Source organism: Macrobrachium rosenbergii, chromosome 42 (genome assembly GCF_040412425.1).
Source record: "Macrobrachium rosenbergii isolate ZJJX-2024 chromosome 42, ASM4041242v1, whole genome shotgun sequence".
Classification (NCBI taxonomy): domain Eukaryota; kingdom Metazoa; phylum Arthropoda; class Malacostraca; order Decapoda; family Palaemonidae; genus Macrobrachium; species Macrobrachium rosenbergii.
In genome coordinates, this window is record NC_089782.1 from 9,311,821 (window position 1) to 9,337,281 (window position 25,461).

At 36.3% G+C, this 25,461-nt stretch overlaps 1 protein-coding gene across 50 annotated transcripts in view; it reads left to right on the plus strand.

Moving 5' to 3' along the window:
* The window catches only part of LOC136827934 (ankyrin-2-like), a 790,256-nt gene that overhangs the window by 639,288 nt on the left and 125,507 nt on the right, over positions 1-25,461 (plus strand). For 49 of the 50 annotated variants that reach the window (XM_067085443.1, XM_067085453.1, XM_067085409.1 and 46 more), the window contains 2 exons: positions 13,999-14,047; positions 24,747-25,451. In XM_067085443.1, coding sequence (XP_066941544.1) covers positions 13,999-14,047; positions 24,747-25,451 — 754 coding nt within the window. The remainder of the gene's footprint in view (positions 1-13,998; positions 14,048-24,746; positions 25,452-25,461) is intronic. The other variant, XM_067085451.1, reaches the window with a different exon arrangement.

A 25,461-nucleotide genomic window follows, 5' to 3' on the forward strand; every position in this document is an offset into this window, starting at 1 on the left:
TATACAGCAGGTACAGTACACATTTAGTTTGTTTTATTTTTGAAAGTCTTGGTTTAGCAATTTTAACAGGAAGAGCTGCAGACCTGATAGGAATTCACATGGAAAGAACACAGGTCATGAGAAAATGGAGAAAACATGTTTCACTTCTGACCTCATAAAGGGAGAACCTTGAGTTAAAATTTATATCAAGTCTGAACTTCTTATGGGGGTAGGTATGGATATTTCATGTGATCACAACTCAGTCACCCCATAGCAAGATACCTTTCCAGTTCTTCCAATTCACTTTGAACATCGAACAAAATTTAAATCTACAAAATTTTTATGAAGAATGCAACACTTCAAAAACAAATCAGGGAAAGTAGAATTGTATTCTTAGTGATCAGCAACTTGTCTTTTGTGCTAAATGCAGTTACCTTTTTAGTACTTAGAATTCCAAAGCAAAATATGAATCAGTGCAAAAATGTTGATTAAAAATATTGGGAAAACAAAAACGAATATTGTTTTCAATATAATCCATGTTCCTTCCCAACTCCTGTCCCCTCCCATTAGCATCATGAAACAACAGTTCATTGACATTGTCAAGGGCTAATGGCTCCTGGAGAATATCACAATCACTTAGCTGGAAAAGCTGGCTTGCTTACTGCTCACATCCTGAACCTAGATGAATAGGAGCCTCTCCATCTTAATAACTGGGTCACAAGTTTTAATTTTTTTGGTAACCAAGCATGCAGCATTAATAGCATATTGTTTCCGATGGACCATTGACATCATGAATTTGTCATCCCCAAGTGCATTGACAGTACTGTCAGCATCATTCATTGTTACAACACACATGTCAAGCTTCTTTTCAAGAGCAAGCACCTGTGGACTGTTTTGGTCTTGGAATCTTAACCACACGCACACACTAGACATGTTCAGGACATTCAAAACACTTTAGACTCTTGAATATAATCACACAGTTATCACTCCACAGCTCACAATACCAGTTTAGAATTCACTTTATGATTCACAACGCATTCAGTTATATCAGGTTGTTAAGATAATGCTCAAAGTGGCAGCAAAAGATTGGATTACAGCAGGGTAGGTAACCTAGCTATGATTGCAGGATGCTCATGATCCACTCAGGATCGAGCAAGTGATTCCTGCACACTATTTGATATAAACAGTGTCATAAACACCAATTCATTGCCCCTCCCAGCATTCAGCAAAAAATCATAAAGAATCGTATAAGCAAGTTTGACTCCACTTTGAAATCACCTGTGGCTCCTTAAGTTAGTTTAATTCCTAAACATTGGACTTCTATATTCCTCTCACATTTGATTCAAACTTAATATGATTAAGTAATTTTCTTATATAAAAAATGTAAGCTTTTGGTAATCATAAAAGATGCTCAGTTGTTACAAGAAAATTATTAGCAAATTTTCCCTTAGCCATTTTTATAGCCTTGTGCAGTATCACTATTCTTCAGTAAAATTCAAATTGTAGGTACTGTATTTTGCAGATATACAGTACTATACAGCTCATACTGTACACCCCTGCACATGCATATTTTGATTATTAATGGAAGCCATGTTGGGAAATCTCACCACTGTTTTGCCATTTTCTTTCTGTGACTAGCTGCTATCTATGTGACCATTTATTTCACCCTTCTCTTTTTTTCCTCTTACCATCTGTCTTACTACCCAGCTTTTATAAATTTCATAACCTCTCTCACCCCTTCCATTGGAACGTAGTAACATGAAGTTGAGTTGGAAAGTGTCATTTGAATTTTTCATAAGAATAGTGATGGGATAGTATAGGAAGCATCTTCAACTATAAAACTGTAGAGGTATTATGTGGCCAAGTGAGTAGGAAATCTTACTGTTAATCCATGTTGCAAGCACTATTTGATTTCATAGGTCTGGATTCCATGAAATATAGAGGTGGCTCATATAGCTAGTTAGTATACCTAGAGTGACCTGGCATAAATACTGTATAGTACAGGCAGTCCCTGGTTACTGGCGGGATTCTGTTCCTGAAGGCGTGACGATAGCTGAAAATTGACGCTAACCAGAAAAAGATGAATATCGGCGCCAATAAGTGGGGATTTGCACCTCTGTTAGGAAGATATCGGTGCTGATCTTGGTTATCGCTGCCGATAAGCAGATATTGGCACATATCATCGCCAAAATTCCAGTTATTGTTGTCGCTAGACAAGTGCAGTGAAACCGGATGCCTATAACTAGGGACTGCTTGTATACATATCCCCAGATATGATACTTCATGATTGCTAAGGGAAATACACAAAATAACAGTTTTCATATGGAAAATTATTCCCATCTTGACATACGTTACATCGCTGCTGCAGTCTAGTAATATATATGAACCATGTTGCAATTAAACCTGCAGTGAAATAGTCGTAAGTTGTCCCACCTAACCAAGCCATCCATGAAGTCTAAAGAAGAATCCAAGTGCGGACAGTACTTGTCTGCCAGTTGGTGTTGTGCTTTACGTTTGCCTTAGGGGCTCCTGCTACCAAAGTTAGTAACAATTCTGACATGAATGACCCCTACAGGTTTGTGTCCATTTATCATTCTTGCACTTTGTTTCCAACGTGAACCTCCGTGGCAGGCATTATGAAATGTTGCCGATGAGGAATGACAAGGCTACAAGGAACAACCTGGGTCTTATAAAGGTTAGGTGGCCACTTTGCTGTAGTGAGAATTAGTGATAAGTAACTATGGACAAATGGAGGTATTACTAGTCCATAGTTCCATTGTTGCTTAACATTAATTATTGCTACAATGAAGAGGCCACATAACCTTTCCAAGACCCAGATTGTTCCTTGTATCCTTGTCATTCCTTATCAGCAACAAAGGAGAAAATGTAGTGTGCACTGCCTTCTTTCACCCCATCCTTGACTTTCTTCACAACAAATAGGATAGAAACTTGGGAGCAGTTTCCCCAGGAATGCCTTGCCATATCTGACAATTAAGAGATAGTTTGCTTTGATGTAACGTGATTGTTTCAGTTTGGGTTGTTGAGAACGTGTTTAGAAAGGTGCCTTTCTGTTTCCAAAACTTCATGATGGGGGAATTCAAATTTATTGGCAACCAAGATAATGATGTTCTTAGTGCATTGGCACTTCAGATTCAGTTAACACCCAGCAAGGAATCTGAATGGCTGGTTCTTCCTTGTATAGCCTTTACACCGTGACAAACAGGTTCACTTTCAGAAAGTTCTTGTATTTTTACATCTGTCAAGTCAAAGTCAAATAAGTTTCTGCAGAGTACATTTCCTCCTGAAAGTAATGGTGATGGCCAAAGGTTGTGTCCCTTGTATTAGTTGGAAAAGAAATTAGAACAGTATTCTCATCCTCCAGTAGGGACTAATGTTGCCCAGGTATCTGGACATCAAAACAGGTGACTAGATTGGATCTGTGTGTTTTAGGAGTTATTGATTAAACCATCAGCTACCATACTGGGAGACAAGCCTCTATTCTTATTATTGTTATTGATTTGCAAAGTACAGCTTTGCTTTTAAAAATTCCTTATTTGCAATTCAAAGTTAGTCCAGTGACCCAGAAACAGGTATCTTGAAAGATGCAGAATATTTCAGTGTTTAAATGAATAAAATAAATAAGGATTATCAAATAATTAGACTAACGTTGTGATTGCTAATGATTACTTTTGAAACTTAGGATGTTCTTTTTGCTCAAATAAGGTGTATGTAAATTTGTATGGTGTAATGCCCTATGGAATGTTTGAAAACTATTAAATATGGAAAAGCTGGCTTTTTTGGAGGATAGATTTCATCAAAGTTTCAAGACACAGCAGTTAGCTTGGTTTGCTAAACTTCTTCATTTTTGAAAGTAACGTACTCTTAGTTTAAAAATGAATAGGCAAAATATAAAATTTATACAAAAAGAGAAAGTGAATACTAGGGGTTAGAGCATTTTTTGATATTGTATATATGTAATCAAGGCAAGTTTCTTTACACATTTGTTCTTTATTTGACTTGTATTTTTAGAATTATCATTTTGTTAAAGCAATCATTAACAGTACAATTGCTATTTATTTTTATGCATATGATAGTTTTCTCTTATTCTTTCAGTTTTAATTTAATCATTGTCCTATTTTTTATGAAAACATTTTGAAATAATCTTTGGTTCTCTGGATTTTAGGGTCTGTACAAACGATCTTGTATGGTAGTATGTTAGCACCAGTGTTACATTATCTTGTTGATAGCGTAGTCGCTTGTTTTGTCCTCAGGGAGTTACCTTCCATGGTCTACCAGAGCTCCATGGTGGTCAAACTAATATCAAAGAATTCTCTTCTAGTTGGGCTTTTTGGCCAGGTATTGTGTCATAATGATTAACATTATAACATGTAATGGAGTATATAATGGACTCAAAGATAAGAGGGCACTTTCCCTTATCTTCATCAAAGCTGAACCCAGTTTTTCCAACATCAAAGAATCTGCAAGAAAGAGAAGTGACTATTGCGCATGCATGCCCTCCTTCTTGTTTACAACCTGGCCGGTAAAGGCCAGGGAGCCATTACTTTCTGTTGGTCAATATCGAACAGTTTACGTTGTTACCAGCACTCCAAAAAAATTGTAATTTTTTCTCCGATTTCATTAGTGAGGATCATGGAAACATCAAAAATGACAAGATAAGTGCTTAATATTAAGTTACAGTTAAAAGTTTTAGCTTTTAACTTTTGGAATTGATAATTTGTGTGTGAAAACTGGAACCTGTTGCTCACTCATTATTGATTGCTAGTTTCGTAAAGCAAAAATTGTTTTAAATTCTAACTAAATGTTTTAATTAAAAGAAATGCTCCACAACTTATTATTAATATGGAAAATCCTTTCAGATTATACAATGTCTACAATAATCTAGGCAGTAAGTGAGAATAATTAAACTAGATTAATAGTAGGTGTTGTCTGTAGCCTATGACCTAGGATTACTTATCCTTAAGTGGCCTAGCCTAGACCAAAGACCCTAGGGTCAGATACTAACAATATCTGGGCAAAATAAATCAATAGCCTAACAATAAGGCTACATATTAGTATAATTTTTTCCTTCTATATAAGCCTGTGCACTTAGGCATGATCTAAATAATCCAGGACTAGGCAGTACCTTATATTAAGTGATAACATTTTATGAAACATCCCAGTTTTGGACTAAATTGTTAGCCTAGATCATGTAACCTAGGACTAGATGAAATAGTAATCTGTGCTGGATGAGATGGTAGTCTACCTATATAAGGCTACATATTAAGGTACAGTAATTGTGTTTTATGTAACACATACCCTTTAGTGTAAATTAAATAATCAGGATTAGGCAGTAGCCTACATTAGAGTAAATGATAGCCTAGATTATACATGAGTGAGTTACTGTTTTATATAGTAGACCAAATAGCCTAGGATTGGATATAAACAACAACCTGGGTTAGACAAAAAATAGTAGCCTAACTATAAGGGTACATATTAGTAACTTTATGTTTTTATATAGTCTATACATTCAAGAATGATCTATAATAATCTGGATTAGGCAGTACCGTACACTAGGATAAGAAAGAACAAATAAACTTAGGATTATTTACACTATACAGTATCCTAAGCTCAATAAAATAACTAGTTTTTTACGACTTGGTAGCATATCTGTCAGGCTACATACTAGTAGGATCTTATGTAGCCTATATCCTTAGAGGTGATATAAACCTAGAATAGACAGCAGCCTAACCAGATTAAGCAGGAATCCCTTTTTAACCAAAGAGATGCTAGGGGGATGCCACTTGAGGACGACGTCAATATTATGCATTTGCAGCTTCAGTAATGGAACCAATATTTTCTTGCTCATTTTTTAACTTACCACCTAATGTTATACATAGTTGTAACCGCCTTGTATCGCAAATTAATAATAAAAAATAAAATATAAGATACTTTTAAAAACATATTTAAAAAGAATATTTTTTGGAAAGAAAATTTTCTCAAAAACCACTTTTTAGTTTTGGAATGCTTCATGCAGTATTTTCTTAGACAGTTTAAAATTTTTTCATGACAGAATTACTCCTTAGCTATTCAAGAAACACCTATAAGAGTACAAAAAATATACAACTGTTATTGATTGGTTGATTGGGTGTATATATGTGTGTATGTTAAATGTCATATATACACTAACTTTAAAACCAATATTACTATCATCACTGTCATTGTAATTATATATCTCGATATCACTATCATCATCAAAAGCCATTATCTCCAAAATTCACAAAATAAACAAAGATTTATAAAAATCTTCAACCATTGCTCAACTTTAGGATACAAGAGTCTCCTTGGTCCCACCCCCAAGGCTGGCAGAAGGTTTAAAATATTGCTATTTTTATACCTATGATTAAGAGAGATCTGGCATCTTCTATGTTCAAGAGTGAGTCGAATGGCTGGTGAGACGGTTGACCATACCACCTGCCATGAGCATAGTCCTTGTAAAAATCAAGAAAAATTTGCTCGGTCACCAGACATGTGCAAGATTTGTAGTATGCTCCTGGCAGCAAGTTTTAAGGAAGAAACAGCTCTTTTTAAGCTGTCTCGATGGGTCCTAGGGTTCAGTAGGGGTGAGGAAGGGGTAGGTTATATCTTTCTGGCAGAACTCCAGCAGCAAATATTTAATCCTTTCTCAGAACAAGATCTGTGTTTGGTCCAAAATCCAATAACATCAGTCCCCAGTACCTCCCAGGTTAACCCCATGGAGGAAGTAGAGGAATCTTTACATGGGGTTAACATTCTTACTAAAGAATATGAAGTGGACATTTCTGCTGAAATGGCCCTGCTGAACCCAGAAGGATCAGGGACACAAATTTTAGCTAGCTATGGGAAAAATCTTCCAGAAGGAATTCTATTCCCCATGCAGCTATTGATGCTGAATAGCATTTTTCCCCAAAAAGGATACTAGGATCCACCTAACTCCGACTGAAATAACTACATTTTCTAAGGTGTATGGTAACTTACCCAGGACTTCTGCTCCTTGATTAACAGGCAGTTACAGTTCAGTTGTTGAATCTCAGTTAGATTGCACAAGCTCCCCCAAAAGGGATAGACAGTTTGTGACATTTGATCAATTCCATAAGGAAGTTGAGTAACATCAAAGATGTCCTTGCCACAGAATGGTAATATATAAGGGACATGAAGCATGATTCCGAAAAGGAAATTAAGTGAGTCATGTGCACCCCAAAGTGTAAAAGTACCGCATCCTGTAACTGACAAGTGGGTGTGGATACAAATGCTGCCCAAGCAAGGTCTAATGTTAGAATTCCGACTGGAAACAACAAAATGATCAGTTCAGAATACAGAACTTCAGATCAAAACATAATAAGGGCTCCAATGCTCACCCCTGATGATACTTATAATCCTTGGCGAGATGCCTCAATGTATATTTTCTTTCCCAAAGGCAAGTATGTAATTAATGAAAGAAAAACTATGATTGAAATTGTACATGTAGAATTTAGAAAAAGCAACATTCCCTAATATAGAATGGCACCTGGTACCATCTTCACCAGACATGGAGAAACCATTAACAGAAATGGTTTTCTTACCTGTGCCTGCATTAAAAACTATAGAAAATGCCCTTTACCAGGTCACTGAAAAATGGATCTCTACTTCCATTTTGAATAAGACCCAAGTTGCTCACCAAACAGCCCCTGCCTTCTGTCACTTCACTTTAAAAATTGTTAGTCACATGAAGACAGATTTTCAGAATTTGTAGTGACTAAAAATGAGAGACAATGGCAGAATTAAAACCATTTGCCACAGTCATCCCAGTTTTGGGAAATTCCACCAACGGATGGGCAACGCTACAACTCTCTTTTGAAAGGGAAAAGCTCCCTTTAGATATAGCTACGCAGTAGTTTGGGACCCCTATGAGATCCTCAGAGTGGACAGCCTCATCAGGATTTTATGCTAGGCTCTGACTCCTTAGCATTATAACCTCTACCACCTTGCTGGAAGTTGCCACCAAAAGGCTTCCAGAAGATTCCAGGACAGTTTTTGGCTGTTGAGGCTAAAAGTCTTGTAAGAACCTTAAGGGAAGCACTCTGTGACTCTAGAATGGTGCATAAAAGTGCAAATGGAAGCATTGGATGGCTTCAACAAATTGCTCTCCAATGTCACTGCATTATTACATTCTAACCCCCTTCTGTAAGGACCTGTTTGAGGAGTCTGTTGTGGCTCAACTCACGAGCAAGCCCACCAACAAAATTGTACAGTGTACGCTCTTCTGAAGGAAAAGCAACACCTGGAATGTCTGTCAAAGGCAAAGGCAGAGGAAGAGGCAGATACCAATAGTAAGTGTATGGTTGAGGGTTAGCTTCGATGACATCACAGACAATGGAATTTTTTTCCTTTTGGGGCAGCATCATTTTCAACCGGCTGGAGTAGAAACGGTCTCGTCCCTCCCCTCCTTTAAAAGGGTTCTCCCAAAAACCAGGACCGAGCCCCTCCCTGGAAGATTACTGGGAGAAAGGCCATGTTAATTGGGGGCGTAGAGAAACATGCATATATTTGCCACCAAGTAAGTCTCTTCAGTGTCCCCAAAAAGGATTCCTCCCAAAAAAGAGTGATCCTCAACCAATCAACAGTGAACAAGCACATTGTTTGCTGAAAGTTTTGGATAACTACCATTGCTCAAGTACATTCAATCATTCCAAAAGGGACTTGGACAGTTTCTATAGACCTGAAAGATGCATACTGGCTGTCCCTGTCGCTGTTCCCTTCTCCCCCTTCCTAAGATTCCAGATAAGGAAAGATACTTACAGATTCAAAGTCATGCCCTTTGGTCTAAACATTGCTTTAAGAATTTTTTTTACAAAATTAGCAACAGTATTTTTTTGAGAACTTAAACAAAGGGGAATACAACTAATAGCCTACCTAGACAACTGGTTGATCTGGGGGCCCACAAGAAAAGAGTGCTTGAAAAACCTAAGAACAATTGTCAACAGACTGCAGTCAAAAGGTTTTATAATAAATTGGAAAAAAATCCCTCCTCACACCCAGCAGACACTTTCAGTGGCTGGGACTGTGTTGGAATACTCTTCACAACCTGTTGGGATACTCTTTACAGCCTGTTGTCTCTCTCCATCATACTCAAAACAGAACGAGGCAAGTCCTCAAAAGGTTCCTTGCACAGCCCAGAGTTTCTAGATGGGAATTAGAATGTATGATGGGCTTGCTGCAGTTCATATCATTAACAGATCCAATACTTAGATTGCAACTAAAAATATGAACAAATTCTGGCTAAAGCAAGCAAGAAAAAAGATGTGAGACCAACCTCCTCAAAAGTTTAAAAAAGTTGGGGAGATACTTTGGTTTTGGACCCGAAAAGGAATCTCTGGCAAAACAGGTCACCCTGACCCCTCTGTCTGTATAAGTGACAATACACACAGATGCCTCATTGACGGGTTGGGAGGAGATTGGGAGGATCGTCAGGTGGCAGGGAGGTGGTCAGCTACTCTGAGGAATTCTTATATCAATTTCCTGGAGCTGATGGTTGTCTTTTTGTCTCTCAAAAAACTCAAACCTCCAGAAGAGAGAGACAACATGACTACAGTGTCCTGCATCAAGAGGTCGGGATCACATTCACCTCCTCTCAGTATGATAATGCTAGCCATCCTTCCGATGGCACAAGCAAGGAAATGGTGCCTGTCTGCAATTCACCTCACAGGGGTCTCATTGTAATAGCAGACTCTCTATCAAGGAAAATGACAGCCTCAACAGAGTGGATGATGGACAACCACTCTTTTCAAACAATAGCCAACATGCTTCCACCACCGGAAGTGGACCTGCTCGCCACATAGGAGAATCACAAACTCCCAATGTATGTGTCTCCAAACCTGGACAGTCAAGCAACAGCAAGAGATACCTTCCTAAAGACTGGAACAAAGTGAGAATGATATCGTTTTCCTCCATTGTCACAGATTTCGAAGGTATTGAGCAAACTTCTAAACTTTAAAGGAACAGCTTACATAATAGTCCCAAATTGGCTAAACAGGAATTGGTTCTTATTACTTCAACAATGGGCGAAAAGATCAATTCCACTACCGTCCACTGTTCTATCCCAGACAGTGGGAGGGAAAGTCATTTACGCATCATCCTTTCTGAGCCAAGGCCTTCTTGTATGGATTTTTTAAATATCTATTGTGACAGTTACTCACCCAACTTTGCTGGGAACCTAGTGCAAAAATTATGGACATCATCTATCTGGCAATACCAGTCGGTATGGGAGATATGGTTAGATTATATCCATACTGAGAGCCCAGTTGAGATTTCTATAGAAACACGTTTTAATACCTTTTTGAAGACAAACGCTTAGTGGTTACAACAATCATGGCATACGAAGCAGCATTAACGAAACCCTAGCTTTATGGATTTGGGATTGACTCCAGTATAGAAGTTGCCACTTCCCTTCTGCAGTCTTTTGCTCTACAAAGGCCCGCTCCTGAAAGGCTTCTAATTACTGTACTTGGTCCCTGAACAAGGTCCGTAGACTTCTATCAACCCCTCAGTTCAGCAGACCCAATACAACCACAGCACACAAGCTACAAAAGGTGATCTACCTGATTGCATTAGCGTCAGGAGCTCGTGTTATGAACTTGGCTCTCTTAGACAGGGACAATACATCACACAAACAGCTGGCCTCAAGTATTATTGTCCCCCGGGCCATCATTCCTGGCCAAGAATGAGGATCCTTTAAGAAGGAAATCTCCTATTATTATAAGAAAACTCAATTTAGTAGACAAGACATTATGCCATGTTCAAGCACTTAAGGTTTACCTAGAAGTCATGGCAAACGTCCCAGAGAGTCCTATTTTCATACACCCTAGCACAAACTACCCATTCTCCCTACAAGGGCTGAGAATGATTTTAGTTTCTCTCATTAAAAAGGCAAATCGACGCTCCTTTCCTAGGTCACATGATATAAAGAAAGTAAGTACAATAAACGATTCGCGGACTCACCTATTTGCGGATTTCTCTGTGGAACATATATACACATTATTTTCAGAAAATCTACCAATTCACAGTATTTTTCACTGAGAAATATTCACTAATTACTATATTTTCATCTTATTTTCATGACTAAATGCACTTTTTATGATAAGCAATTAATATCAATATGACAGTATTTAGAAAATATTTTTAAATTTCACGCGGGCGCAGGCAGCAGCATACAATCAGGTAGCGAGAGAGACCAATTACAATAGACCAGCTTCTTTTCCTCCAACACTTTATCCCATCTTTTAGTTAAAAAAGTAACAGAGAATGATAAAAGTATTGTTAGTAACGTTATACTCTTGCATAGGTGCATACAGCCATAAACAACTGACAGAGAAACTGTTGTTTTGTTTATCACCAAATCAGATAACAACAGCCCTTTTGCTTGTATTTCAACCATCGTACAGTAATACACAATTACCTTAGGTTATAGTACAAATGATGTTAAGTAGAATAGGACTGATATATTTTTATATTATATCTTTATTCAGTATGGATAAAAGATTGGCAAGGAAATTTACTGCTAAATTTATGCTGCAAGTAGTAGCTGAAGCTGAGAAAACAATGTTCAGGCTGCTAATGACTATAAATTGTCGTGCAAAGGCAACATGGATGAAACTCAACCGTAATGAAAATTTGAGAGAAAGTATTTTAATCAAAACTACTGGTCATGAAAGAACTTATTACTGCTGTTTTTATGCTGATAAATGATAAATATGTAAAGCTCGTATTATGATGAAATCAAGTGAAAATAGCAAACAGATTCTTGATTTTTTTACACAAAACAAACGTCCCCAGACGGCCAACATCATCTATTAACAAAAAAAATAGCTAAATTGATTTCATAACGGGATGTCTTTAAGTTATATTTTGACTTAAAAACACTTTGTACAGTATAACGAAAAATAACCTTGACCCATATAAATAAAGTATCTAGAGATTCATTTACACTAACTAGAAGGAAGAAAAGCACTCTGAACTGAGTTAAACACAGCAAAATAAACACCGCATAAACGATTCCCAAACCAAAACATTGATTGCTATGATCACAATTTGTAATACAAAAGCAATATAAGAATATATAGAGTATTATTGGATACAGTGAATTAAGGCATAACATTTTAAAAGACCCATGGAAAAGATGCATATTCATAATGTTGTTTGTATAATACGATATGTGAATATAGAGTACAGTATAATATAGCCTATGCTACCGTATATGTATACGATATACCTTAGTGTTAGGCAAAGCTAATTCTTGTTTGTTATTCAATTTCTCTTTGTATTGAATTATCATAAGTTCACTGCATGAATCTCCAGAATTAGCTGATATTAATGATTACTATACCATGTATGTAGAGTATACTTTATTGTGTAGGCTAGGCTACCATATATGTATACATGGTACCAAATACCGTAGTGTAGGCTAGGCTATATTGAGATATGTTTTTTCCAACAAACGATGGGTTTTTTGTAACCTAACCCCATCGTGAGTAGGATAATATCTGTATAAGCATTTTTATTTTTTTTTGTTTGAACCATCAAAATAGGCAGTTCTAAATGTTTTTAGAAGGGTTCTAAGTATTCGTGGGTTCTAGCTATTCGGCGGGGGCTGTGGTACACATCCCCTGCGAATACTGGGGCTGTTTACTGTACATCATCTGCCTTCCTCAGAAATGTTTCTTTCGAAGAAGTCTCCCAATGTACAGGGTGGTCACCAGGGAAAAAAAATATATTGCCACGTGCTTGAACAAATGCGACTACACTGTGTATCAGTAGGTGGCCCCGTTAGTTCAAACCCCTAGGTGCTACAACAGAAAACCAGGGGTCTTATTGACAGTGAGTATGCTAACTAACGCTGGGAGAAGAGTAACAGTACTGAAACCAAACCCAGCATGCTAAGGTAAGCCACTGTAGAACTACATCCTAAAACATAAGTTTGTGTATAGTTTCTTGTTCCTTGAACCAAAACCTGAAGAGTATTTGGAATAAAGAATGGGACTTGAAATTTGTGGCTTGACCTCAGATGAGAAATTTCTTTTCCTTTGGGGTGTTGGGATTAAAAATTGAGAGCTTAAGCCATTTTTGTCCCCTGTCAGTTTCTTTGTAAAGCTCCTTGAGGACGAAACAAAGCAGGTTTTGATGTAGGAAAAACCTATTTTTGGTAGTCGGTGTTGAGTCCTCAAAACACTCCCACTTCCCTAACAAAAAGGCATGGGATATAGGCAAGGGATCATCCTGCATTGACCAACAGAGAGTAATGGCTCCCTGGTCTTTACCGGCCCGGTTGTAAACAAGAGGGCGGACGTGCATGCTCAATAGTCATTTCTTTCTTGCAGGTTCTTTGATGTTGGAAAAACTGGGTTGAGCTTCGCTGAAGATAAGGGTAAGTGCCCTCCTATCTTTGAGTCCATTATTGACTCCATCACGTGTTATAATGTTAATCATTATGACACAATACCTGGCCAAAAAGACCAACTAGAAGAGAATTCTTTGATATTATTTTGGTCACCATGGAGCTCTGGTAGGCCATGGAAGGTAATTCCTTGAGGACTCAACAGCAACTATCAAAAACAGGTTTTTCCTATGTCAAAACCTGTTTTATAGCTCATCTCTTTGCGCTGGTATAAAAAGAGGGCTACAAGGATTGACCCAGCTGAGAACTTGTGTTGCTTTACACAAGTTTTATTTATAAATTTATAGGTAGATTTAGAACTTTTTTTTTATATAAGATTTTAATTCCAAAATTCATTAAATGTAGCTGTTCCAGGTATGTTGAAACTACTGTATAGCTTTAATTTAAGCAAGTTTTTTGCTACTTATTTTCAGTTTTTAGATATACAGTACATAGGCATTAATGTGTATGCAGTCTTTGACCATGGCTTTGCACACAGTCCATGAGCATGACTTTTCATAATGAACAACTCTACAGTATATGAAGTAAAAATATTATTTCTTTGTTTTTAACAGGAAGCAGAAAGTGCTGAAGAGGAAGAAGAGAACCAAAGAACTTATCAGGGTAACTATGAATTTACATAAGGATTTCTTTCCCAAACATTTGTAGTTTTAAGTTATAAGTTTTTTTCTATTACATTCCTGGTTGTAGGGTAGTATTTCTGTTATATATATTACATATCTATAATTGAATTAAGTGCCAGTACAAATTAGAGTACTTTAGATAGACCACACAAACAGACTTTGTCCCCTCACGCTGTTAGACATTTATGAGCAGTGGGCAGTGTTCATGAGTATCCTTCTCCTCATTGTAGTACAGTACTTGTTATTTTTTATCTTTATATTTATTTCTTTGTCATTGTAGTTCCCCTTAGTATTACAGTTGGTTTCATTTTCATTATTATTCAGCCTGCATTGCTTTTTATATAGTGAATGATTTAGGAAGGGCCCTAACTGGTTTTTATTTGAAGTAAGCTGACGCAGAGAGATTAGAAAATAAAATCATGAAATATAGGCTAGTGATTCACTATATTAAGAAATAAAATATCTCTTAGCTGATGACCCAAGTTGTGGCACCTCCTAAACTGCCAGCTCCTGAACCCTAACCCCTGGATGAGCTTGGGTTGATAAACCCCAGATAATTATTTGTTTTGTTTGTTTTATTGGCATTACTGCAGAGGGGGTTCCATGATGCATTGGATATTTAATTTAATTGCAAACAGCTCTAGTTATTTTATTAATCACAAAGTTTGGTTGCAGCCTCACCTCTCTGTTATTTTAGTGGTTTTGTTTTTTGTCTTGCTTTCCTTTATATACTCTACAGTTGTAGAACACAGCACAGGTGGTTTGGGCATATATAGTAATAGTCATGTCATTGGTTGAGATTTGAGTTAATGTTTGCTGTGTAATTTATTTTCATATTCAGTGTATGTTGATGAAAAAAGAATTACATTTAAATGGAAAGTGCTATATGCAATGGGAATCCATATAACTAGGGACTTGAAGAAACACTTTAATAGTTTAAATAAATTCAAGACGGTGATGAAGTTGATTATGAAGTAAGCAAAATTATTTATCCTTGTTTTTAGAGGTGAAACGTCAGTTAAGCAAGAAAAATTGAAAAGGAAATTAACGACAATTTTTCCCCTGAAGAAAATCATTCCTAATATTACATAAAATGGTTTGGTCGACCCTTGGTTAGGCTAGTTACAAGTTTTATGAATAATCTCTGTGGTGTAGGATTATAAAAGTAGGGTGAAGATGACATATGCTTTGCAGCTATTGACATGAATCCATTTTGTCAAAATATTTGGTCAGTGAAGTTAGTCATCATTTAGTCATCAAAAGTAAATTTTAGTTTTGCTTGGAATACTGAGTAAATCTGTATAAGTTTATGGTGCAAGTGTTGTTAATAATCGATAATTCAGAAGAAATGTGAATGTTATGAGAGTTCTAAGTTAGTAATCAAGCCAAATGTTATGCTAGTTGCAGGTTTTTCAGTTTTGCTCTCTTTCTGTCATACTTTGTTTTCAATTAACTTGCATAGTATTTATGATAAAGTTGACGTGTGGTCTCCAGTGTATTGTATATTTGTCTTCTTGAGTAGGAATTTCAGACTTTGCGTGTAGTTTTACTGTAGTGTCTGCAGTGTTGTGGTTTATGAAACGAATGGTTTTTATTTGGTGCATGCTTTTCATAGTCTTCCTATTTTGATTTACTAAATATGGTGGCAAATTTTTAAAAATATAACCCCAGTCTTTATGGTATTTTATATTTTCTGAGTAAGGAGGAGTTAATGGTTTTAATTATACTGTAATTTTCATTTTGCATCAGATTATTAGTATCAGACTTGCAGACTTTGGTTTTATGAATGCTGTTCAAGAATGGTGTATAGTTTACAGCAAAGAAAGAATCTCAATGATAGGCGACTTTAGATAATAAGTAGTATGTAAATTAGGATTTAGGAATATTATACCTTGAAATGGATTGATGGTTAAAGAGTGGTTTGTTATGGAGTGCTGAGCACCTATATGACAAATGGTGCATATCTTTTAATAACTTGCTTTAAAGCTTATTCTTAACTTCTGGTTTAATTAATTTAAGCCTCATCAGTATTTTGATGTGTGAGCTATTCCCTAGTCAATTTATTTTTGTCAAATTCAAAATCTAACTTCTGCTTTATTCACTTCAGTTTTGTTGTGTATTTTCCACCTACCCTTGCAGTTTTCTTTAATGGTCACTAATTTTTGTCACAAGTACTGGTTTTGGGCTATCTTGAACAGTTTTTTTCACCTGGTAGATTACTCAGTCTCTTTTTACACAATATAAGGGTACGCAAAGGACATATGCCACCTCTTTTAAAAATACCGTACCTAAGTGCATTTGAATTAGTTTCCAACATCAGTAGTTATTTTTACCAAACAGGAAGATAAATATACTGCAAATTATTGTAAATTTCCTGACTGTTGGTGTAACATAGTCACAGATTGGTGTATAGGAGCCTGCTTAACTGACGCATTCAAGAGGGAATATTCTTGAAGGCTTGTAGCTCAAAAGAATGTTTAGAGTAGGCAATGGAATTATGAGTATATGAAGATACATATTAAGGCGTATCATTTGAAGTTTATCTTTATGTACGTGTAATATCCAAATTGTTGAAAATTAAAATTTACTCCTTTTGTTTTCTTAAAAAATTACGTAATCTAGAAACATTGTTCCTCTGCTTCATGATGTCATTTATTGTAGTAAGGAATGATAAAGTCTGATGTGTCTTAAGGTGTTTTTAAATTTTAATATTTTGTTAAAAGTATGCTGTAGGAATCAGTTGTAAAAGGATTTTATCTGATGTGTACATTACTTCATCATTATTGTAGGGTTTTACAAACCTGTTTAGTTTTGTGGACTAAGATACTGTAGTTGATGAAGTTTTAAATTGCAAAATGTAAAACTTTACATTACTTAGCTTAAAACTTTTAGTATTTAAAAGAAAGTTATGATAATATGCATGATGCAATATATCTAAATGAACAGAATTCCTAAATAATTTTAGAAATTCAAGTTTCACGATTGTGAAGGTTCCCAATATACTCATGAAAACTGTTTATACAGCAATGTGAATAATAAAATGTTGGTACTAAATTCTTTTTACCTTTTAAAAAAAGGCATTTTTTTATACAGCCATTAGTCATCTTCCATTAACATTTGGATATTGTTACTGTATTTTCATGACTGCTTTATAGTACTAGTAGTAATATATCAAGAGAATCTTCTTTCCTGTCAACACTAATTTTCAGTTTTGTCCTGTTTTAAACTAGTTATATCCAGCTAGCAGTTTTAGTCTTTATATCACATTAGCCTTTCAGATTCAAGCCAGTTATTGTTTCTTGATTTTGACATTACACGTTTGGTTGTCAGTGACTGATTCTACAGAATTGTCATTTTGGTAAATTCAGTGCATCTATTGGTATTTTAGTATACACCATAAATATATTAACAGTTATTGCTCTTATTTTTTCAGAATAGGGAAAAGAAATTATCCTTATTATCTGTATGATTTTATTTAATATTTCCATACAAAGTGGGAATATATGGGGTCTTTCAGGGGGTCACTGCCCACACTGACCTACACTATTGTAGTGTCCCTTTGCCCCTTAGATACATACCTAACCTATTCTAACCTAACATTCCTTTATATTTGTTGCTTTCCATTTGTTCACTTGGACTTCTTTCTACCAAACTGTCCAACTTTTGTTTCAGTTTTTAGCTGTCAGATGACAGCTGAAAACTGAAACATATCCTAATGGCTAGCCCAATGAGAGCCTAGAATGGAAGAAAATCCACACTGACTGACCTAGAAACAAAATGTCTTCTAGTTATAAAAGTTCACAGATGATTACAAACAGCATAAAACAATATTAACATGTTATTTCTTGCAGTGTTCAGTTTTGTTTGTACTGTATACACTATCAGGGGCAAAGAACAGTATATTATAAATATGTCATCAAGGAAATAAAATAATTAAAGAAAAAGTGATCCAAACAATTTCAAGACTCTTTTTGAACAAGAAGATACGCTATCAAAAAATCTAGTGTACCTTATTTCTTGATCATTGTAACATTTCTGTAAGTAAAATAGGTGTTCTTTACAATGAAGTTATCTTTGCTGCCATGGCTGACACATTTATTATCAAAATACAAGATAGTTTACTTGGTTGCCCTATATGACTCAATCATAATTGCCTAAACCAGACATAACCAAATTAATTAAGACACAGAGACCCAGTTTTTCATCAGATGCCATAAAACTTATATAGCCTATATTTGTGATCTTTGATTGGCCAGGAAACTACAAACTTTTGTCCAAAGGACAGAAGATTTAGTATTGCCGGGCACAAGGCAACCTAAAGCCTCCACTAATCATAACTCACCATATTTTTGTATGGATTGCCTTTTCATCATTATTTTTACATTTTCCTCTCCTTTTGCTTCATGTGATTCATTTTTATTAATCCTTTAGTGATTCACATTTTTTTTATCTAGTTGCTTAATTCAGTTACAATACTGCAATCCTTCACATATCTGGTAGTGCAGGCTTCTTTGGTATCATGGGTAAGTGTTTGATAAGTGTGTGAAATTATTTTTCAGTTTTCTTTTCACTTTGATTAGTAACTGCCAAAGTTGAAAGGGTATTTTAGTTTTTCAAATTATTTGCCTTGTGTTTCATACTAACTAGCTTACGAAGTGATGTGCTAGTTAGGGCTATTGTGATTAGTGCTTTACATTTCTTGTTTGGGCATTTTATGATTTATTTTTATTTTGTCATATTTTTCTAGTGTTACATGGTCTGTTTAGTTTCGCTAGAATTAATGACTTGCGTTCTTAGTATGGTATTTAGAATCTTTTGGCTAGTGTTCCATATTCTGTGCTTATTCGACAAGTCTAATTGTTTCTTTTGGATATCTATTAATTATTTTTTTTATTTTACAAAGTAATCTTTTGAAGTTTTGTAATTAGACTTGTTTACTTAACCAGCCACTCAAAATTTGGTCTGTTTTCAGATCTATAGAAGTCCTCTCTTCTGGGATCATAAGGACTGACCATCTTTAGGCATTGTATTAGTCATCCAACCAAGTGTTGGTTTTCCCTGTGTTGGCTGTCCCAGCCATCCCTCCCAACCAAGCCTCCAACCCACCCAGCTTTCCTACTTATTGGTCACTAACTGCTTTTTCAACTTCTCCATTGCCCGCTCACCCACGTGATCCTGTACCTGTTGCCAGTTCAGACTTTCCACCATAGATGCAGGAATTGCTTTTAACATGAAGGTTTGTATGTTTTGTATATATTCAGGACACTTGAACAGCTCATTAACATACTTGTTGATACTTCTCCTCTGTCAAGACAGCAAAGTCTTCCTGATCAGACTTGATATGAGGATATTCTGTTACTTCCAGAGAGCAGCATTCTTCTTTAGACAGTTTGACCAAGATCGCTACTCAGGAGTTCATGACCAGCCAGGAAAAGGAATGTTTAAGCAATGGCTTACTTCTCCTTTGGCTTCCTCTTCAGATGTGGCTGCTACTTCTGTTGTCAACCCTTGCACGGATTGCACATGCTTTGACAGTGATTGCTCACATCAACAGAAGCCTCCACTTCATATGCTAGCTGTGTTAGTAATCACAGTTTTGATATCACCCAAAGTTACGATAGTGACCAGGGCCTAGGCCATGATTGTTATTGTTATGATGACTGCAACCATGCTTGTTCATCTGAGAATAACATGGGTAGTGGCAGTTCTATCCAGTTTAATTGTTAGTTGGAGTCCTCCAACTTGAGGACTCCCTCTAACCATGACAGCATGGATCCTGTTCAAAAGACTCTGGTATTTCTTTTAGAATGGAACTCTGGATAATGACCTGCAGCTGTAGATTATTTCTTTTTAGCTAAGACATTGTCTTAATTAGAGTTCCCACAAAAAGAGGGCAGAGTTTAATGCTTCTCTTTGGACTTGTAATATAGCAAAATTAATTTGATTTATGGTTGTAAGAGGACTCTTCTTGGCTCCCTACTTCATTCTTTGTCTATTTTTCATGGAGAAGATCAAGCCCCACTGTCTCCCCTCCATGGGATTTCTGTGGCACCATGACAACCAGATCAAGTCAAATGATCTCATCCCCTTTCACCAAGGATTAGGATGAACCCTGTTACCCAAGATAGCAAGCCTTCTAATCAACCTGTGACTACTGAGACCCCAGCCACTCCTGGAAAGAAAGCAAGGTTCTATTCATCTGAGGACTGTCAATCTTTTGTAACTGTTGGATGAGGTTGAGGCTGATTCAGCTATAACTATTCAACATGAAACAAGTTTTTGCCAAAGTTCAGATTGAGTCTTCACTTTCCTCACGTTTTAACAGCAAGGAAAGCATAAGATGCTGTCTGCAGCAGAGACCAGGATTGAACTAACCTGAGATGATCTTGGCATTTGTGCTTATGATTTACCCTGGTCGAATACTAAGGTGGCTATTATGTCTAAATTCAGAATGAGGATGGATGGCTGTGACAAGACTTTGGCTGTGCTGATTCTCTTTTTCTTTTTAGATCACACCTACAGAAATTCTACTGGGTACAGGGTTGCTCTTCACAGGCATTCATCCACCTTCTTTCTCCAGGTAAGGATTATACTCTCTGCCATCAAGGGCAAATATTTCCAAATGACCTCTTGAATTCTTGGCCATTGCTAATTGGTACAGAAGGATGTTGGAGCTGTTAATTGGCTATTTTTAGAAGACACCCATTTGTTAGAGGACATAAGACTAAGAGTATGATACTTTCTCTTGGTCATTATGCTATGGTTCATATTAAGAGGATCCTTTATTTCTTGCCGAACATCATAAAGATGGTGGGTGCTGTTTCTTTCCAGCAATAGAGACCTGAGGGTTTCCAATGGGCTGGACCCATTCTTGTTTCCTGAAGACTTGGTTTGGAACTCATGGAAAAGCTGACCTCCATACCAACTAGGTCAGTCATCTTTAGTAGTGCTTTATCCTTCAAGAGGCTGTAAAATCAAGGGAGGAGAAATCAACAATCTAATCAGTCAACTTATCACAGGGGCAGAAAACCTAGACACTAAGTACTCTGACCAGACTATCATATCCTACCACTCCTACCATAACGACTTCAGCAAGAAGGGAGTGGTCCCTCTTTCTGTCCAGGAAAAGTGGTCATCTTATAATGAAGTCCTCTGCTTGTGGAGGTCAAAGATCATACAATACTGTATGCTTCTCAGTCTTATATAAAAGTATTCCTCAGATGGGAAACTGTCTCCAGAAATTCTGGACATTGTGAAAAGATGTAGAAGAGGAGCATTAGCTACTGAAAGTCGTCAGGCTTAGTGATCCTCTTCCTTTCTGGAGACAAGGCCCTTCCCTATCACAGCCTATAGACTGTGTACATTCAAAACCCAACTAAGTCATCAAGCTTCTACAGTCTTCTCTTAGATCTGATGTTTCCATATAGCGCAGACTCTTCAACCTAAGCCTTCTGAATAATCTGAAGCAACAGACTTCTGTTGGGATGGAAATTTGAGACCTTGGTGCAGTGTCTATCAGGAAAGAGGATTTATTACATCTCTTGACCAGTTCACCTAACCTAACTTCAAGGAGATACCTTGGGTGAGTGTGTGGTCAGGGAAGGTATACCAATTCAAGACTATGTTTTGGACTAGCAACTGCTCTCAGACTTTTCTCTCATACCTTGGCACCAGTGGCAGCATAGGCCCAAAGGACTGGGACAAGGCATCGGTGTCATCTTGACTATCGGATGATTATTGCAGCACTGGCAGCAGGTCTCATTCATTACCTCCACCTTTTAATTCAGGTATGCCAGTGGTTGCAGCTTCAGCTCAGCTGGGGTGCATCGGATCTAGTTCCAATAATGAAAGCCACATACTGTACTTTGGAGTGGATACAAACTCCAAGGCACCTTTAGTTTGATCAACAGATAACAGGATGTGGAGATTATCTCCTTCAGTTTTAGAGACAAGCCTCATAACAGCCTATAGGTTCAGTGTACACTAAAAACTCAGAGAGAGGATTTTCATAGGAAGCAGCTAGAGTAATCAACATGTCTTCTAGAGCTTCAGTGTCCAGTTGCTTCCAAATAGAGTGAAATTGGGTACGTCAACAAGGCTTCAGTCTGTTCACTGCTACTTTTCGTTTAATTGTCAATGTCTATTTCTCAGGAGGTGTAAGAAGTTGCCAATTTTTGTTGTCCAAGGCTGTAGGGCTGCCCAGACATTAAGTTTCTTAATTTGTGGAGTGGATGTAGGTTCTTCAGTGGACTTGAGAAGGCTTATACAACATTTCAAGGAGGTTCCTCATCAGTTTCTCAAACCTCCCAACTGGAACTCATATATTGTTTTAAGGAGTTTCAACAGAATTCTTAAAATCCCTCATACAGTCTTTGTTACTGGATCTTGTTGCTGCTTATACATCTTCAAGATAGGTCAGTGAGCTGCATGGTTTATTGGACAGTCACTTGTTGCAAAGGTGAAACTTTCATTGGTTTTTCTTTACCACCAAGTTTTATAGTAAAGACCCAAACACAGGGCAGTTAGGACTTATGAGTGATGACAGCTAGGGGCTTCAGTGACATTTATGCAAATGGTTTAAATGTTTATATTACATTATCTGTTCTTTGGACAAAAGTTTGCATTGTCTGGAAACATTCAAAAGACCATAAAAGTCAGTTATGTAACTAATGGGTTTGTATGAAAAGCTATTTTTGTATTTAATGGGACAAAACTTAAGCAACTTTTTATGGAAATCTTACCCTGTAAACACTGTGAAGAATTGGAAACGTGTAAGTTTAACCAGACTCTGTTTCAGTAGACGTGTTCATGCAGCGTTTTTAGTATTTGATATACAGGTAAAAAAGAAGGAAATGAGTTGCAAAAATAGTGATGACAGAGGGAAGTAATAGACAGATTTTAAAGTTTAATGAATTTTCAGTAATTTAGTTATGTCTCTTTTATCCAAATGAAATTTTGGTGTAGAAGGCCATAAATCATTAAAATGAGAGAACAAAGTTTTTATCACCATACAATGTACCTGATATATGTTATGGTGATGAAAGTCAAGAATGATAACTACTAATAACAACAACAATACTCTTTATCTGAAACCCTGTGATAGGCAACTTTTGTTTTCTGAGGTGTTTGATATGCAGAATATATAAAATCAACCATGCTTATGAGGATGTTGAATATGTTAATGGAAGTTATAATTCTACTGGCTGTGAGTAAATGTTGCTTTTTCATAAATACAGTACTGATTGTCGTTCAGAAATAAGAAGCTTCACTTAAGCAGTTACATGAGTCTTAATGATTGCATTCTAACATTGACATACTTTTAAGGATAGTCATCAAATTATAAATTTTATAAGTGGGAGGGGTAATTAACAGTATGTTATGAAATGTCATTTAACTTTGATATGTAACACTTTATGAGGTTAGTGCAAACATCATATAAAGGTTTAGGTTGCATTTTAAGTTTCAAGGAGTGTATAGACTATATTGTTTTTAATGTAAATTTATTTGCAATCAGGAGTCATGTTATAGACCATGACATGGTCAAGTAACAAAGCAGTGCCAAGATAGAAAATAGAATGGCTCATGGAAGAGTATTATTGCTAGTAAATAGGGAATAGTTTGAAAAGTCTTAATAACTTGTATATTTACTATACATCTTAATGAAGAGGGTACTTGTACTAATGATAAATGGAAATAAACATGAACATTACCTTCAGATAAATAAACAGTTTGAATGATTCATGATAATTCATAACACCGATTGAAGTTGCGGTTAGTAAAAGGAATGCAAAGAAGGCAAAAAAGATTTAGCATATACTTTTATAAATTTTCAAACATTAAGAATTATGTAATAGGAATAGTTTGAAGTGTCATGCATACATGTGGGTTCTTTTGTTACTTGATCAGTTAAGATTTAAGTGATTTGTGTGACTAATATTTGCAATCTTGTAAGTTTTGGTCATATTAATGTGTAAGGCATGTAAAACATAGCCTATGACTTAGTGAGGGATCTTAAACACAGTCTATGAATAAGAGAAGCATTTTTCAACAACTGTTACCTCTGCAGCTGTAATGAATACTTCATTTTTTTCATTGCAATTGAACTTGTCATCATTTTATTTGATAAAAATAAAACAACAGCAGATTTCAATATTACTAATGTTATATGGAATTTGTTAAGTTTCTCTCCTCATTGTTATTATTCCTTTGTGATATGTATTGAGGAACCAATAATTTCTTCATAAATTATGTATCCAACCATTTTATAATGTACCAGATTAGATTTACTAAGTAACACTACATAATTTATATGCTTAAAATATGTTATCATTAGTACAATACCAAATCAGAAGTATTTTTATACAGATCATAGTACTCTGGACAAAATGTTATCTTGAACATTGGCAGGTGAAGGCTTAGGTATCAAATAAAAATTGGCGAGTATTTTATTTTTAAAAGTTTGTCCCCCTTCTTTAGAGCATTTCAGTTTTAAGAGTTATTAAAGTCTTAACTAGACTTAAACTGCTGTACTTCCTAAGTGTAAAGATAACCTGTTTGGATAATCACTTTAGAATGACAATGTCTGTTAGGGTAATCTCTTTGAAATTGAAATGACATTGTAGTAAAGAATGAGAGGTCCATCAGCATATTTATTATGTATTGCTCCTGCCAATCTTCAGAGAAGACCAGTCGAGAGCAGCGGGCAGCTGACATGTCTCCAACTTACGAGAGTGAAGAGAAGAAGTATGCTGGGGAGGAAAAAATTGTTGCTGAGGATAAAGTAACAAAAGTCATGAAAGATGAACCCACTGTTATTGAAGCTACAACCATTGTTGAACAACCAGATGTCCAGTCTAAGAAAGAAGCTGTTATTGCTGAAGTCAAAAAAGATGTAATAGAGGAAAAAGCACCTGCTGTAGTAGAACCTACTGAAAAAATGAAGGAGCAGATGGCAGAAAAAGTTGAAGAAAGAGTTTTAGAAGAGAAAGTTGAAGAAAAGCCAATAGTAGACATAGAGAAACATGTTGAAGTTGTTGATAAATTACAGGAATCTAAGCTTAGATTAGATGAAAAAGCCCCTGAAGCTCTACCTCCCTCTAAAATGCCAGAAGATAAAACAGTAACCACAACTAAAGTAATTGAGGGCCCAGATGGCACAATCAGCACCACCACTACTACAGAGAGAAGATCCTTTGTTACTTCAGACGACGGTGCTGTTCAGGAGCATATTGTAATAGAAAAAAGAACTGCTAAAGTAGTTGATGGCATGACAGCTGAAGAGGATAAATCAGATATTTTGCAAAGACTAGGGGAGGAGTTAGGAAGACTAGATGAGAAACTGGAGGAGAAATTCAAGGAGAAGAGAAAAACAGAGGAACCAGAAGGTAAATGTTA